Source organism: Vollenhovia emeryi, unplaced genomic scaffold (assembly GCF_000949405.1).
Source record: "Vollenhovia emeryi isolate VEMERY1.0 unplaced genomic scaffold, V.emery_V1.0 DF939126.1, whole genome shotgun sequence".
Taxonomy (NCBI): domain Eukaryota; kingdom Metazoa; phylum Arthropoda; class Insecta; order Hymenoptera; family Formicidae; genus Vollenhovia; species Vollenhovia emeryi.
In genome coordinates this window covers 1,233,940-1,252,471 of record NW_011967240.1, presented here as the reverse complement: position 1 = coordinate 1,252,471, position 18,532 = coordinate 1,233,940, and the positions used below count along the sequence as shown (strand labels likewise).

The 18,532-nt window shown below is 37.3% G+C and overlaps 2 protein-coding genes across 2 annotated transcripts in view; one reads left to right on the top strand and one right to left on the bottom strand.

Moving 5' to 3' along the window:
• The first annotated feature begins 2,477 nt into the window (after positions 1-2,477).
• LOC105568984 (leucine-rich repeat-containing protein 15-like) lies at positions 2,478-3,943 on the top strand. The gene is made up of 2 exons (XM_012025090.1): positions 2,478-3,568; positions 3,861-3,943. The coding sequence occupies exon 1, from the start codon at positions 2,534-2,536 to the stop codon at positions 3,542-3,544; it is 1,011 nt and encodes a 336-aa protein (XP_011880480.1). The 5' UTR covers positions 2,478-2,533; the 3' UTR covers positions 3,545-3,568; positions 3,861-3,943.
• Positions 3,944-5,074: 1,131 nt separating this feature from the next.
• Positions 5,075-18,532, bottom strand: part of LOC105569159 (synapsin) — a gene marked incomplete at its 5' end in the record, with an annotated part of 44,969 nt that continues 31,511 nt past the window's right edge. Inside the window, 4 exons of the mRNA XM_012025358.1 lie at positions 5,075-14,313; positions 14,690-14,939; positions 15,011-15,275; positions 15,543-15,748. Of these exons, the coding sequence (XP_011880748.1) occupies positions 14,135-14,313; positions 14,690-14,939; positions 15,011-15,275; positions 15,543-15,748 (900 nt within the window). The remainder of the gene's footprint in view (positions 14,314-14,689; positions 14,940-15,010; positions 15,276-15,542; positions 15,749-18,532) is intronic.

The window sequence follows — 18,532 nt, the reverse complement described above, 5'->3', positions numbered from 1 at the left end:
TAACTAGCACAATATGTAATGCAAACTTTGTTTAAATGCTAAATAAAGTCCGATCACCTTATAGGCATTCACTTGGGAAGTCTGTTGACCCTAATCTGAGAACTGTTAGAGGGACCCGTATCTGCGGCTGTACATGTGCATAAATTTCCATTTCCGTACTTGAAACTTTACTGGAAATGCGTTTGCCGCAATACATAAGAAGCTTTGTAGTTATTACAAAATGTGCTTTATTTAAAAAATTTATTAGATATAACGTAAATATAGTTAATAGTAATTATTATATTATATATCGTGCCTAATCAATTTGATGACAAATAATTATTGTCTAATTATATGATTAAATTGAAATATAAAATAAAAAATTCCAAATTTAAGGTAGAACCTTATAAATAATATAAATAATTTCAGTATATATATGTATATGTGTATACTTACAATTAGTTACACATTCGTATACATTCGTGTTTAATCGATCATGTATGCCAGTGTCGTTTCTACAGCAACCGAGTAATCATGGATGTCTTCTTGAAGTGAAACACATAGTGTGTTATCTAACTATTGGGGACTGCTTGGAAAAATTAATTACGATACATATTAAATTATAATACATATTAAATTAATGTAATAGTAAAATGGTTGATATACCATGCTCTTGTGCTGGTGAAAAATTTTCGGGTTACCAAGACGAAAGATCATCCGCGCTTGGCCCGCGTACAAGTGATGTTTACCGAACTTACAATCTTCCACCAAGATTTATGTGCCCAAGTAAGTTTTTCAGAAAGTGGGATATTGATATTGTCAAATATTTATCTCAAAGTTAAATTCTCTGGTAAATCAAGATAATTGGAAAACTCCGGTATGCATTGTGTAGAAACAAGTGAGTTTCGTTTTTCTCGGATGTAATTCAACGCGATCTACGTATAACTGCTCTTAAACTCAATATTGCAAATTTAACTGCGTAATACGATATCACTGCCTCTTTTTTTCAATTGAATTGCTATGTAAATCTGATATTCTTTCCACGTTTTTCGTTCAAACATATCCCATTGATACATTTTTAAAGTTCCCTGCATTATACGTATAAGTCTAAAGGGATAAGAAAACTGCATACATAAATGCGGCAAATAAATTAAAATATGTGATGTAATATATAAGCGCAAAAATAATTCAGTTAAAGTTTTATTAAATAGATGTACAAAAAATAGCATGAAAATTACTTACAGCAAAATTATTATTAAAAATAATGAATAAATGGATAAATACGTACATATGTCTCCCACACTTTGTATTTAGACATATTTCACTGCTTAAATTCCCTGCATTATACGTGAACATAAAAGAATAAAAAGCGTATAAATACGGAGAATTAAAATATTAAAGTAATATAATATGAACGCGTAAATAATTTAATTAAAATTTTATAAAACAAATGTGTACGAAAAGCAGGGAAATTACCGACGGCAAGAGTATTTTTTAATGTAAATAATGGATAAAATTAGTTACAGGTACGAGAGCTTTTCTCGAACGACGTAAATGTCGTTTGACTTATATATATTTGATTTCAGAAGTTGCAAGTAGCTAGCACGATAATGTTCAGCTATTAATAAGCCGGCGCAACCGATCACTGCACTCGTCGAATCTTATCAGTCCATGAATATTTTTATGTATTTCCTAATGAATCCTTTGCAAGTAACTCGTCGCGAATTGCACACAAAGTTAATATATGTGGACGGAGCGGCGCCTGAATCTTTTATCGCAGCATGTTGTATAAAGTGTGAGATCCTGATACGGTCTTGTTATTCGTTACCGATAATTCTTAGTCGTTTTCCGGTATTCAGATATAATGGCTGCTTATTGCAGAGTGTAGAAGATGAATAATTTCTAAGCGTCAATTTATAGCATCGGGAATTTTCTGGAGGAGTATTTCTGTTGAAATTTTTGTGTAACATGATTTTTATTATTTTATTACTGACCCTATTATGCAGTAAATTTATGTCGTTTGATAAAAACATTATTTTAGTGCTGTTTATTCTCAGTAACTTATAGAAAATATGATTTTATGTGTACACATGGAAATGCATAATGGGTTTAATATACTTTCACATCTACAATTATAATTACAAAGAACCGATCTTACAAACAATGTGAGAAATCTATTAATTTCTTTACACAACTAATGGAGGATAATGATATTGTTGATTACATAATATATTTCAGAAAGTCGTTTAAATCGTGCTGGCATAGTTGAAGCTCGCTTAGCCGGGGAGATTAAGTGACTTCCAATGAAGCTTTTTCGCATAATTAACTAATATTAAAGGAGAGTTATTAAAAGATAATATTATACAGGGTTCCTATAACTTATAAATTAATTACGAAGTCCCAGATAACGCGAGATGTTATGTTGTGGTAGATATACGTGTGTAATAACTTATCGCCGGTATGTATGTTCGCGTAATAAACCTCGCAAACATCGTGTACGCGAAGAAACCCCGATACACACGAGGTTAGTGCACAATCAGTCTCCGAGCACATCATGTGCTTCCTTCTCATTTATCTCCTCTTATCGGACAACGTCGCGGATGTTTTCACGGAGGACGCCGACTGTCAGGTTTACAATCACCTGTATGTCTGTTTGGAAAACGGCGGTTTTCTTCACAGCGTAGCTTTTGAGGACGTCAATGCTGTTCAGACGATCGAGGATATCGAACTACATCTGGAGAATCTCGAGATCGTTAATGTCACCAGAAACGCCTTCGCCGACGTCAGCAATTCGTCCGCTCTCTATGTTCGCGACAATCGACTGCCGAGTATCGGCCGACATTACTTCGACGCTCTCAATCAGCTCACCTATCTGGACCTGAGGAATAATACAATCACCAATGTAGAAGACGGCGCTTTCGCAAATTTGAACAATCTGGAGACGTTGCTGTTGGATTACAATAACATCTCGGACCTGCGACCCGGCGTGTGGAAGGGTCTTTCGGACTTGCACGAGCTCTATATCACCAACAACCAGCTCACGTTGAAGCGGAACATGTTCAAGGGACTCAGACAGCTGGAGACGCTAGTTCTGGACTCAAACGACATAGCGGAGATACCGATTGGAGCGTTCAATGGACTAACTCACATAGATCTTCTCTATCTGTCGCGCAACAAGATCTCGACCTTGCACCCCGACGTGTTCCGTGGTCTCAGCGAGATAAACGAGCTCGACTTGGGCAGGAATCGATTGAGGACAATTCCCGCCAATGTCTTTCGGCATATGAAATCGTTGAACTCGCTCTGGTTGAACGGCAATCAGTTGACAGTGCTAAAGTCCGACACCTTCCAAGGTCTCGACAATTTACTGTTTCTCTTCTTGAACAACAACGATCTTCGTTACGTCGACATGGCGGCATTCGCGAAAATGAAGAACATAACTGTGGATCCCGGCTTCAAAATACGTGGCTCACTCGTAAACGACTTCGGGAGGATCCATGGTCAATATCAGTGCACTAGCGTGGCGTACCAGATACCGTACAACTGTACGGAGATCGATTTATAGATTCCAGGAATCAGACTGGAGCTCGTAAGCGAAAATTTTCGTATTCACGAACATGCATCCGAGAAAACCGAAAATAATTTGGATTATATTTAACAATAATATACACAAGAGTAATTTAATCTATAAAGATGTAATAGATACCCAAAAAATGTATTCGTAAAATGTATTAGTTCTTGATCATAATTTTTATTTCCATAATAATTTATGATACATTTGTTTGATATTTTTCTCTTACGTATATATGTGCACAAATATTATAGTGTAGTCCTAGCATGCATTCATTTTTAATTATTAACAATTTTCCAACTTTTTTCAGAAGTTTTTACAGGTTACGGTCAAGACAATCCTCCTCATCCTTGCTATTGGAAAACTTCTATGGATTATGGCTGGTACGCACCGACAATTCATACGGTGCCAACGTCGTATTATCCCCGAAACAATTTTTTCAGTGCCGAGCTCAACCGCGCGGGGATGTACAGAAATTGTTCCCTCAACACAGAACTTGATAAATCGTTGTTTTAAATTTTACAACATGTAACTTGTTTAATATCTTTAATATTATGATAATAATCGTAATATATAATGCATAATTTAAATATTACTGAATATCTTCGTGTTTTATCTATGTATGCATTGTTCTCTCTCTCTCTCTAATTTTTAGAAGTTATTAACATGTTTAATCGCTCTTTTTAAACATATATTTGAAAATAAAAATTGATACTGATAACAATTTTATTTTTATATGTAATTTCTTTAACTCTTTACGCGTATCGTATATATGTTATGAAGATATCGCGCCGAAGATATCGAAAGGTGAAAGGAAAATGACAACGCATGCATGTGATTTTACGCTTATATATGTTTTTATTATTACAGTTCAGCTTACGTATTGCATTAAACATAATAATGTAACAGATTCTACATCGGGGCGTTTTCGAAGTATACAACGCTCCATATCTAATGCGTATTATGAATATCTCGTTTGTTACCATTGCTGCAGAGATATTGATGATTAATATATCGTTTTGTTTCTTTTTTATTTCATTATCGAAGCGATTCATCTATACGTATCGCCTAGTAATCGGTAATCGAGAAAAAACATTTTGCTGAGTTTGACCTAAAATGACAGCTTCACGAGTACACATTAATGTTTATAACATTTCGCAGTTAAAACACTCGGTACCCGAATTAATTACTATATTTCACATTAATTATGGTAATACATTAGTAATGGTAACTCCAATACAACGTAACGCATATAATATATATTTATGTATATATAACATAATGGACATTTATAGTCGCGATCTATTGTTTTAACACATTTAAAGCCTAATCTACAATGTGCTCTCTGCATCTAGAAACATTCTATTTTATATGAACAAATCAAAACGCTTAAACAATTTGCCGACAATGTACGATTGTACAGTGTATAATATACAATTTATCCATTGCGCAAATTGTTTAAATGTAGTTATTGACTACAGAATAGAAAGTTTCTAGACGCAAACAGCATATTGTGGAATGAGCTTGGGAGTAAGATTTATTATAACAACCATAACGACTAGGAAACATTGAAAATGTTTTCTAATCTATTATGGGGTAAATATTTTTTTTTGAGATTCGTTACAGTCTGTTTTGTCTTGACGAGTTTTCTATTATTCAGAAAACTGCCTGACGCGTTAATTGCTAGATATTATTCTATTGATATTTCTGTTTGGTTAATTACGAACCACATCGAAACGTTTAACATTCTAAGAAACTGTTACCGTATCCGTCAACCATATAGATAAAACGTTAATAATACAAAAAATCTCATCATAATTTTCGTCCGTATTTGTATCATTAAATCGTTGTTCTTGAAAAAATGTTATATTAAATGCTAAATGAAAATACTCGTCGCAATGTATTACCATTTCACAGTCGTGATTAACAATCGAGAAGTCTTAATGGATATTGCGTTTTATTTTAGCGACACAAATTTCTCGCACTTTTATCGCAATATACATAATACCGATACAAAAGTTTTACAAAACTGCGCAAATATGGATATATTGCGCCAAAAAACAAAGAGTCCAATATCCTTACATTAAAATTAAATCGATAACTTCATCCAATTGATCTTCAATATTTATCGGATGTTTCGCATCAAACGCCGTTTTTATATTAGCATATGTTAGGCGAAAAACAGCATGCTTCGACTGAGGTATCTCGTCCCGAAAATGATCTACTCTCTACTTCTATATTTCATCTCGTTAACTATTGCGAAAAGGACATTGTCAGCACTGAACTCACTGAACGTTGATGCTCGCTGCTCATCGCGCTTTTCGCTCTTCGTTAATAGAAGTAGCTTGAATCGAGCGAATTTTTTAACAAGTAGAACATTGAAATTTTTATCAGCGCAGCCAAATTCACGCTTCATTATTTTCAAGATATTTCCATCATCAATCTTTGATGAAGCGATAAGTGCACGAGCGCAACGACCATCTTACGTGCACCTAATGATTAACGTTGCATATCATACCATAGGAATAATTACATATTTTTGTATTTGTATATGCGTTCGCATTTATATATATTTGTTATATATATTTGTCTTTATATATATATTATTTATATATTCTTTATATATTTTTATACATGTTCTCGTTATACACGTTCTCATTAATATTGTACTACACTTCTTTGCGTACTCACTAGAGGCTATAAATTTGTATTCTTACATTTGCAGAACTCATTTCATATTGATTTCATCTCAGAGCTCTTTGCCAAGCTCTGATAATCCTTAGTAATTAACGATGACAGATAGAACTCGCATTTTATGTATGTGATCTAATTCCTCCCCCATCGCGCTTAGCGGGGAGAAGCTACTCCGTTACTTAGATTTTCAATGATAATTTTAGCGCGCGCTAATCTACGGGCGCGCGCGACGTACTACGCGGTTGCTCTACATAGGCGTCCTTCGATCTCTTTCTTCCATTTTGTTAGTTTCCACCCGTTTCCACCGCTCAGGACACGTATTCGCTCTGTTGATTCGTTGTCCTTTCAGTGAACTACTAAAAATACGCTTAGATAGATTTATAAGTACCGTTAAAAGTTTATCGTTAAAAGGTAACGCGCCGCGCCATTCGCGATTTCTCTCTCTTTGGACTCTTACCGAACTGCATATTCTTTTCGCATCAATCTTGTGATCAGCGGACAAACCCTCGTAATCATCAATTTTTCCACCGTTCAAATCATGAAAAATTATTTGCTATCACATCTTATCATTTCATAAAGTAAAAATTCAGTAATCTCCATTTCGGATAAATTGTGCAAAGGTATTCACCTTTTAGTTTTTTTTTAAATTACCTGACCGACCTTCGATGCGGTTAAATCTAGTTCGTTTAATGGAAAGTATGCAAGTTGCAACGAAACCGTAAAATATAAACTAATAGCGACGTTATTAAATCTATTCTAAAATAATATTTAATTAATGCAAGCATATTAAAGTTCTGTAATTGGAACAGATATCAAAAAGGCCGCCGTTCATTCAGATCCTCGTATTGGTATACCTTGCATTTGTGTTGCATTACGCTCGAGATCACCACGATCCGTAACGAATCCTCCGCTCGTGCTCATCATCCATTACAACTCTATCATTTATTTTTTTTTACACGACGATTGAATCGCACTTCGCACGCGGTAATGTCAGAAGTCATCACCGTTGGTATTCAGCCTCGATTCAAGGTTCGTCGAAACGTCGGCCGCCGCGTGAATGTCAGCCAATTCGAAAGTCACGGTGGTTTTCGAGCACGTGGCGGCCAACGAGTCGATCCATGGACCTCGGTTCAACCCTTTCTCCCGCGTGGGTGGTCCGTTCGTGGTCATCGAAGCGTCACATTTCGATTCTCCCTTCCTCTCTTTGGTAGCACGATCAACCGTGCTCGCGCCCGGTAAGGATCATTCCGCTCGAGAAAGCGCGATGAACACGGGCCGCCCTTTCGTCGACATCCTACTAATCTACGCATCTGTTTTAGATTATATGTATATTATAATCGATTTGCATAATCGAACGCCCGACCAATTATGTTAATTTTTCAAATCCCTAACGAACCTACATAAATCTATATAAATCTACGTAATCTACATAGTTGGACTCGGGTTTATGTTCGTTTACACGACTTACTACACTGTTAAATTCGTAACGTTATATTTGACTCAGTAACGAGTCGCCACCGCTCCTCCTCAATATGTCATTATTTTTCACTGTCTTGCATGTTAAAATTTATTATTTTAACACAAAATGCAGTTAAGAAGCAATCACATGCTAATCAACCCATTTAATAGTTGCTTCTAGCTCGTTGTTTATTTAAATTAACGATATGTTGAGTAAGAGCGGTGAATCATCAGCGAGTCAACGACATTCACATTGATTAACAGTGTAAATCTTATTATTAGTTTGCTTTCCTGGCACGTTAGGCTGACTTTAATGATAAAGGATTAAGTAACATCGATATCATACCGTACAGTAATATTACTTATATAGCGTTACGATACGATTAAATTTTTTTGTATATGTGCCTATATATGTGTATGATTGGATGTCATACGTATTGGGCTAGCACGCATTGAAATCAAGGAGGTAACACACACTACTGGGTTGCGACGTATACGTACATGTATTTTCGTCGCGCCCACACGCTACGGAATTGAGATACTTTTTTTTTATCTTGAGTTACTATCCGTAACTCGCCGTAACCATACTTTAACATTAAATTCGTTACACACAGAATTACGCATTGAGTATTATCGAGAGACGAGCCGTCGTGTAATCGGGGGTAAATCGATGATGCGTACTCTATCCTATTGGCTTACTCCTCAGCTCAGATGCGAAATAAAAGTATACAACCGCTGAAAATGCGCCTCTTGCCGCTTTCGTTGTGAAGCACTTACAAAGTTACAAATTTTGGTGTTTGTGTCGGCCTTAACGAGCGCATCCCGTAAAGTAGCTAGCTACCAAATGCACCAAGACAATGGAACCCCTCTGTCTTCTACATCGAGATTTCTTCAATGTTTTCAAAATGTAGCAATCCGATCGCTTGTTTGTAACAGCAGTCGCATAGAGTCTTGCGTGACATCATTATGAGAACTGTTCTCATAAGCGTCGGTTAAAGTGAAGCCAATTGTTACAAGTGGCTTTCTAACTAGCATAAGGACGATCTTAGCAATTAGCAGACAATTAGCAAAGACATTTTTGTTAATCTTAAGACACACCGCGTGTTGTAATTCGCAATAACACGTATAGATTTTAATATATCTAACTATTCTACCATTTTCGTTGGGAGGTAAAGGGTAAAGGGGATAACGTTAGGATTGTAAATGGATGACCCCATGCTACTACTGTTAATCTAAAGCGAAGAGAAGGAAAGGAGGCACTGAAGCTCAGCGATCGTACCGCCAGGATGATATGTACGTAAGAGATTTCTCCTCGATGTACAGTGACGAATGCTCGGAAAGCGCAGTGAAGGATATAGATATATTTATATATATATATATATATGTATATACGAGCGTTACGCTATCTAAAGGCGTGAAACATGCGCGAATCCATAACTTATTGCACAATTCTCTCGCGATAATCAAAGGATGATCGTCGAGATCACGGGTATCGTTTATAATTTACCGTTCTTCAGTAAGCTCATGTTCCCTCTTGGACGAGGGAGGGAACATGGGCTTGCAATTGCGAACAGTTTGCTACCGAATTTTTGCTGTACTTCAATACCTTCGTTAATCTCGTTATATTCACAACGATCAATATTATGGAAAACACTAATTTGCTACAGATCGTTACATCGATTTTCGACGAACAATATTTTCTCAGCGTTACCGCAATCTCTTACAGGCGGTGATACACGGTCTATGTATCACCGCCTTCTAATACGAATTATTACAACTGCACGTTTATAAATCTCGCAGGTTGCACGAAGTATCTCGCCTTATCTAATATAGAGCGTGCGAAAGAGTATCTCGTTATATTCACAATGATCGATATTATGGAAATCACTAATTTGCTACAGCGATCGTTACAGTCATGGCTGCTGATTTGATGGTTTCTGAGAGTCGATGTACTTTTAGGATTTGCGACCCTAAAAGCAGAGATGACGTCAAATGCACGAACATAAGTGTCATCTCTTGAATGATGATTAGAAGTGAAATTATCGTGAAATTCCCATTAAGGCGATCTTATCGATGGAGCATAGTACGCGTGCTGTATATACACACGTACACACATATGTATATATTGTGGCGCGAGATCAATGAGACCGAATTCACGCTCGCGGTGAGAGAAAACGGTATTTATTATTCAATTATTTTCATTATTCGTAGCGTGATCACGTATACACAGCAACACGAGAAGTATCCTAGAGAATTGAAGATGCGGCATGGCTACCGTGCTAATCTACGGATATTGCTGGTGCGTTATTACTTGAACTACGGTGCAATCGGTGCATTCGAAAGGAAAATGAAAATACTGCTGCTCACGACACCACACGGTCACCGTAACTAAACATGCCACTGTATAACACTTTGATCCAAGTTATGATCCAAGCAACGAAATGCCCGACGCTGTATCGCTATTTAATCAAGATCAACATTGCAATTGTTCCAACGATCGTTTTGCGACAGTTGCAGATTAAACTTACAGCTTCGTGTTTACATTTAAACGAGGTATTGAATGATATGTGTTGCAAATAAGAAAATTTGCTTTAAATTAATTTCATATAATTAAGCTAAAAATACTCTTAACAATTGAGCTCAGTGTTAGCGAACGCTACTGATCGAACAATATATTTTCACTTTTATGAAAATTTATCACATAATTATAATGTTTTCTAAACTTTGCACAAGACTTAACAACAACTGATGTTTTAAATAGTGGTATGGTATCTGCGACAAGTCTTTTTTGAAAATTTTCTTCAAGAACTTGCAAAGCTGCGAAATAAAATTTTCGAAGATCGAGAAACAACGAGAGTCATTGAAAAACAGAAAAGACTCATTAATTATGCATATAGAAATTTACTGAGAAAAGCGACCAGCCGAACAAGATACGGACGCAAAATTCTCCATCACTACAGACAATCCCGAAGATCACAGTTACAAGGATTTTTTTCCGAACAAGCGAACCCTAATTCTATCCGTTGTGCCGATTCCAATCGGCATCAGTGATTTGACTAGGCTGCATCGCGTAGTTACACGTTGCTGCTTCTAGTTCCTACTTTTTATCTAGTGCCTAGATTCGCACCCCTGAGATATTCTTCAATCTGTAACCTCGTCTACGCATCTAGCGCTGATCGATTGATCTCCGCGCAGTGACGTGATTATGATTGTTTGATTGCTCTTCTCCGTACCGTGGCGTCAGCTCTGAAAATGGAATTAAAGATCTCTTTTGTGTGCGTCCAGCTGTTAAACCTTTCGTGCGATCTTCGTGTCCCTGTTTGACCCTTACTTTTTTTTCTTCCTAATCACAAGACTTGCTAGACTTGAAGTTTTCAGTGCGAGAAAAAATGATGAAAAAGAAACTACGAATTACATTTAGATATTTTCAAGGACGCAATTATGTTCACAGAAATATAAGCTACGTCAAACTATTGAAAAGAAGAACGTTAGGGGCTAAGACATCTGTTTCACTTGCACGAGATCCGCTGCTGAAAATATTCACAACGCATGGAAGACAATCTACCGTTATGTATTGCAGAATTGAAAATTGTTAGGATCGCGATTATCCCGGCGAAAATTATGACGTATACAAGAACTTACTTTTACGTAACGTATTCTTGCATCTCGACACTGCGTTCATGTTGTAACGGATGTAAGCTGTTGGACGGTACGCACACTTCTCCGCCGCGGTGAAGGTCAGTGAAGAAACAGTGTGTCTCAGCGAATGTACAAATGCAATGAGATCGAGCTTTATAAAAAGTACAAACGATCAAAAGTATCACGCGGTAAAGTGCAATGTCTGCTCAAAATACCTACTTCATTCTGCTTATCTGCAGAACTTTACCAACGTCGTCGCGTAACTTACGTTCCTCCGAAAAAATGTTTCATCTTCTACACTTTTCAATTGTCACCTGATATCGCGAAAAACGTGATACGAAGGACACTTCAGTGTCAAGGCACATGAAAATCAAACTGTCAGTTACTTATTACTTATGCAGTTAAAAAACCGCGAAAGAGAGATACGACGAAATCGTACAAAGTCAGATTTTCGTTACATAGAGTTTTATAAATGAAGCGCTGAAAATATAAAAAAGAAATCAATGGCGCTAATCGGACCCTGGCCTCCCGAAGGCTAGACAAAATCCATCAAATTTCGAAAAATGTAAACCCAGAGACTTGCATAGAAATTCTAGATATTTTGTATTTCATATTGCGAATCGGTCACGTACGAGCATATCGGAAATTTTCTGCCGTCTGCGGCTATTTCCCTCACCTTTAATTCACGTATATTTAATTTTTTTATTATGACACAATAATTTCCCGTTTATTTTACTTATTTATTTTACTTTATAACTAATATCAATGTGTGACTTGATCGATTTATATCGTCAGCGCTTCAAATAAGATCATACTTTCAAATAAATCGCCCTTCCCGTCAGTCGTTAAAATTTACGTTCTCCTTTTTATCTCTATCAACTGATTATATATTAATTGATATTTCTCGAATGTTTTATCACATTTAGCAACTGCTTCCGTTCAGCAGGATTTAAATTCGCAATAATTATTGCGTAATGTTGATCTATCCTTTCTTCAGAGCTGAAACCACGGTCGATTGTCTCACCTAATTTCTTCTTTAGTCTTATTTTATTAAGTTAGATCGATTCGATGAAAACTGCCCCTTCTTCGTACCGTACTCCGCGTAGTTTTAATTATGCTTATAACTGTTATACCTCGCCGGTATTACATTCAGTCTGTTTGAACATACATATGCGTATATGTATATATTTGCAGATCTATGTATCGGAATTATATATTCTGTCTCGCGTTGCATAATCGCATGCCGAATTTCCGGTCAATTTGACCATTTATTCTCATTTCTCGCGCCAAGATCCATCGCTTACATACGGTTCCTTAATGCTAAAAACCCAGCGACCAAATTTTCATGAATTTTCCACCGACGGCGTGGTCGCCCTGTGCAGCTCTAACGACAACCCGCGACGTGCGAAAATTTAGGAAAAAAAAGTGTCGCCACTTTCGGGATGCACGATAAATTTTTATCATTATCAGAAAATCTACACGCGTGATATCCTCCATTGGAAATTTATTAGTGTGCCGCGAACTAATTTATATATTCTTTACTGGCGGATAAAGAATTCGCGGATTTGGATTTGGATCTAAAGAAGTTCGACGTTTCGCGATATGGAAAAATTTCGCCCATCCCTGGTTATCTTAAAACTACTTGTGCGCTTAATAATAGAGACAATAGGTATATATATGCATATATATATATATACGTCCTCGCGACTTGTAGTCCTAGATGAAACCAAACGACCGCTTGCAGTCTCGGTTAGCCAAATGTTCAGAATAATGCCCGAATCTCCTCTTTTTTTGTCGTCTTCGATTATCTCGAATGACATAGGCGTACGAATATATTTTTACAAACATTGCGAGATCGCCCAAAAGACGCCCATTGCCTGCCTTAATTTCTATCTCGCAATGCATTTTCCCTTAATGACAATATGACACACGACGATCCGAACGTTAAGCCTAAAAGTGGATGCTCGAAGTAAAACCGGTTGAGGAGATGCCAGGGGCCTACGGAGCGATTCCTGCTTTTATAGTGACAAAGCGCGCTTATTGTTGACGCAAATTTCACTGGATATCGCGGTAGTAATTCAACTGACATCAAGCTGATATTAAGTGAGTTTCCATTTTCTTCGACTGAACTTGCCTAGCTTTTAATTCGTCAGAGTGTACACGGATTACATAGAGCCTACTTTATTCCCCAATGTATACATACACACATGATCATGATGCTTTCAATATACAGTGCCTACCTCGCTACCATACAACGCGTTAGCTTATTAAATTGTTGAAAGAGAAAATCTTGGTTTTTTTTCCTGATCAGTAATTATCGGTTTGTTCCCCGCTCGGCCTAATTGACGTTCATAATTAAAGTGCTAAGAATGCGAGTAGACCGAGTCCAAGTCCAGGGCTTTGAAGAAGTTTAAGCGAAATACCCAGAGAGTTGCTTCGTGGCATCTTAAATCATGTCATTTGGTCTATTCGTACTTTTAACACTTTAATTGAAGAAGCCCTTATTTTCCGATAACTTTCTATTAAATTGAAATGATTAATGCACTTCGCGTAGCATGCATTTTCGCGAGTTTTCTACGACAATCTGCAAATATATAGATATCTACACGCTCCGCGTCAACTTTCGCACGATTGGCGCGTCGAGTGTGATGCGCTTCATTCGTGGAACATGCTTAGCGATCGTCGGAGAATTTCATGAGTTCGTGTTATTGGTGCCGACTTGTTGTCATTAGCTACCTCATCGCGAGAGTGCCCGACGTCCACACTCTCGCTACGTCGGCCATATCTTGTGGTCTACATGTCCCCAAAAATGCCAGCAAATGTCTTTCGCAGATTCTTCATCGTGTCCTCGGTGTCCTCACCCTGGGCCTGCGACTGGCTGCCCTGTCGATGGAACGGCACTCTGGTTGTCGGTGGTTCTTCGGTACGTCGGCCGACGGACGGCGCGCTGCTCACCGTGCTCGATTGAGAAGCTACGAGAATTGAAACTCGATAAAGAATTGATATACTTGCGTGAGAGATATAAGAACGAAACCAATATTCTTCAATCGATTGATTTAAAAGTATGGTCTTATCGCGCAATATTTCTTTCTTATCTTAATGCGCAACATTTTCGGCTGAAAGCAGCAGAACAAACATTAAAATGTGTCTTTCACGTGAGAAATATTCGAGCTACGCATTCAAATCTCAACACATAATAGTTTATTAGTAATATTTATCTTTAACAATTTTGTCTTTATATCAGTCTTCTCTTGAAAGTGGAATAAGGGAATTTGGAAAACTTATATTTTAAGTTAATCAGATTTCATTGTGAATCGAGAGCAGTTGTAAAAAGACAGAAGTATGTACCTTGAGAGTCACGCCGTTGCAATTGATGATGACTATCCGAGGCGGTGACATCGGCTGTAATCGGTGGTGCGGTGGAACCTATGGAACCTAAGCTGCCTATACTAGCCATCGAGCCTATACTTCCGTGGGATCCCATAGGTGCAGTTGGAGGTGCAGTTCGATCTTCTACCGGACTACCCACTTGGCTAGAACCCGACATCGAGCCCCGCGAGGCGGTCTTCGTTAACATGCTTGGAGGTCGACAATAGACCTGCACAGATGGAATATTTTAATTGATGGATCGCTGGATGAGTCGCGTGATCGCTCGCGATTAGCACGTACCTGCATCTTCGCGGTGACCAAGTCCGCGATGTGACGTCGATCCTCTTCCTGAGAGTCACCCATTAAAGATAGCGCGCTGTCGTTGACCTCGATAATATGTTCCCGGCCGTCCTTGCCAACTAGCAATTCAATCGCACAGATATCCAATCCTCCAAATAATTGCGCCACATGGTCGACCCATGTACGATGTCGCTCGCTTACAGAAAGCTGTTCCAGCATAGCTGATCCGGTGTTCGATTTCCAGTTGCCACTTATGCTTTTTCGCCTACAGAAATATACGTTCTTACACGGTTCAATTATTATATTATTAATTGTTCAATGTACAAAACGATGTAGCTAAATTCTTTGGAATTATCATTAATTGAACTCACAATCAGTAGAGAAAAATTGGAACCAAAAATTCGGAGGAACGTGCCGTCTCCTTTAAATCTTTTCACGAGTTTTGAAATAATTTCTATGGTTATTTAAATTCTCTCGGAGCTTTGACACTTCAAATGTTACGCTCTCTTGATTTCGTACTTTGACGACTTACATGAAAGCCTTGTAGTTGTTCCCGATTTTCTGCACGTGCACGTCGTACTTGGTGTCGATGTAGGGTTCCGCCGTGCAGTAAGTGTTCGCCATAGCTGCCAACGAAGCGAGATCTAGAAATTCCTGATTTGTTTCCGCACGGGCCTTGCCGGTTCCGCCGTGGGCGTGGCCCAGTTTCACCACTACGGGATATCGAGATGCGCTCACCTGCAATCAGAATAGATAATTGCTCCATGAGTTGTTAAGGAATAATTAGGGTGCAAGCATCCTGTCAATGATCATCTCTTTCTCTCTCGTAATAACCACCATTCGATTAGTAATATCTGACCACCGTGATATATATTGCTGCATTTCGCTGTATGCATAATTAAAAACATGAACGAATCCTCAATGATTATCTGAACATGTTGTCTATTATGCATTTTTCATTACAAATGACGGTGTCTCAACGTGAAAAGTTATTACGATAGATAGAAATCTGTTATAGAGAGAGTCGTCAAAAACATATTTTTAAATATATTATGTTTCGTACGTATCGCTGTAGTGCATTGCACTGTAATTTTTGATATTTAAAAAGTTTTTTATTTAGTGTCATTTAACATCTGTAGATATAAATAAAATCAAATTAAATGAAAAACGCATTGAATCAGTGACACAATTTATAGACTGAACGTAACGAGATAAAAGATCATTAGCGATATTTAAATACAATGTTTTTGTAGCACTTGTCGACAATACAATATTCCTTCAATTAGAAAAATTGCAGAATAATTTATTTACATATTTAGTATTGATCTTGAAATTATTTTTGCCACAAAATAATAAAACGGTTTGTTCTCATTGTATTTTATGACATTATTTGACATTAATTTAATAATTTTGCGAGAATAGGATTTTAATTTAGTTCTTTCTCTGTTAGAATACATTACGCCAATCCCGACTTCACTTTAGCTCACTTTATCTCACATTAATTGAATTAGTACAGTAGATAAAAAGCAAGAGAGACACGCTTCTCAGGATATCCCGTTAGCGCAGATAACTATGGAATTTCTTAATGTGATAGAAGAAGGACATAAACGCGAGAACTTAAGTGCATATGATTGTTGAATCGGATTTGTACGGTATTTATTAGATTCTTCGCTTGTATTTTTCGTATTTTCTATATTAATCTATCTTAGGTATTTTCCATTACTCTTTACGTGTCCAATTAATTTTATCATTTTCTCTATTGCTTATTGAATTATACATAAAATACAATTGACACCGGGTATTCAAACGTACATGAATTTTAATAAATGTATCGTAAACGGGGAAAAATGTTGTATTATCATAATTTTATATCGATTACGTGATTTATTAATTAATAGTATAATTAATAATACAGTTGTAATAGTATATGTATAATTAATAAAATTCATAATATATATATAATATTGCATATTCGAAAAATATAAAGAAATACACATTAAATTATAAATCATATTTAAATCTATTTTAAAAATATTACAGATTATATTTAGATACACCGTGCGATTGCGTACATCGCAGCTTGCGTGTTACAACGGTTAATCGTAAACGTGGTATTTCGAATCGAATTATTGATTTTGGCTCATCTTGTGAATTACCGCTATCGCGCGAGCAATAATTTTTTACTACTACGGAAATGGAATCTGTGCTAAAATAGTGCGTATCTCGTCGTTAACGATCTGTTTACAAGCGGTACGGACATGAAAGAGGAAGTGGCTGCTTAGTATCTTGCTCCCATGCTAGTTGAACGGCCGTATCCGGACCCAATCTCCGGCGATATATGTAATATTGCATGGCGTGATACGAGAGTGCTCAATCTGCTCGTGTGAGAGCACATGTGTTCGTATCGGCATGTGGGTGTTAAAGAAATGCTTTCTGAGCACCGGTGGAACGCACATCGCTCTGCACACGTAGGCAGAGAAACGGTGCACGGCTGAAAATGCGATTGTGAGAAACAAATAGAAGGAGATTAATGGTTAAAAAAGTATTATTGCTATCTATTTAAATATTGTTATTACTACGTCGATATTATTAAGCGAAAGTTGCTGAAGAGTATCGATAGAAGATATGCATGAAGGATATGCGTGCACGAAGGAAAAAAGTATTTAATTATGATTACTGGCATGGGAGATATCGATAAGTAAAATGTTTGATGAGGCGAGATGTAGGCGAACGGTTCGATTTAACAAAAAAAAAACCAGTAGAAGATGAAGAAAGGATAAGAAGCAAATGCAGAGATGTCTGATCGAAGGTGGCGACTGTTGCAGGGAGGAGATCTCGAAGTGATCTTGAAACCGGCGGGCTTGACTCTAGGCAACGGATGTAGAGTGCGGTAGGTAAAAGCTCTCTTGCTGCAGTGATGGAGAACGAGAGAGATAGAGCCAGTGGTCGTCGATAATATAAGCGGTATTCACAGTCAGGACTTAGAGTAAGCTTAGATGTAACGCGCGTAAAGTCTCGAGACAGGCTGAGATAATCGCATAGTGGGTTTTCAAGGTGGCCTTCGAGGTATCGCGTTAAATCGTCTTTTTTTTTCTCAGCTCTTCTTAAAATACAGGCAGGTATGCGCACTTTCATAATGGCATCTCTTGAGAATATCGCCTAAGAAGAAGACAAATAGCTCCTAAATGTCGAAAGCTTGATCAAGCAAATACGCAGAACTATGAAATTGAAAATGATTTGAGGTCATCTTCAGAAGTAAAGTGACCTTCATGAATCATACTGTCGGACTTGTCTCGATTATGAACACGGTCATGCGAAGAAGGAAAGTCTTTACTAAGGCAAACGTGTATATGTATGTTTTAAAGAGTGAACCGATTATTAAACCAACTGATTGTGCATTTAAGCGATCAGTTGTCTACGGAGAAAAAGAGACGTCTCATATATCGGCATAGCCTTTCAAGAAAATCATGTTCTCGTATCTCAAATTCAGTATATTTTCTTTCCAATCAGAAGAATATATCG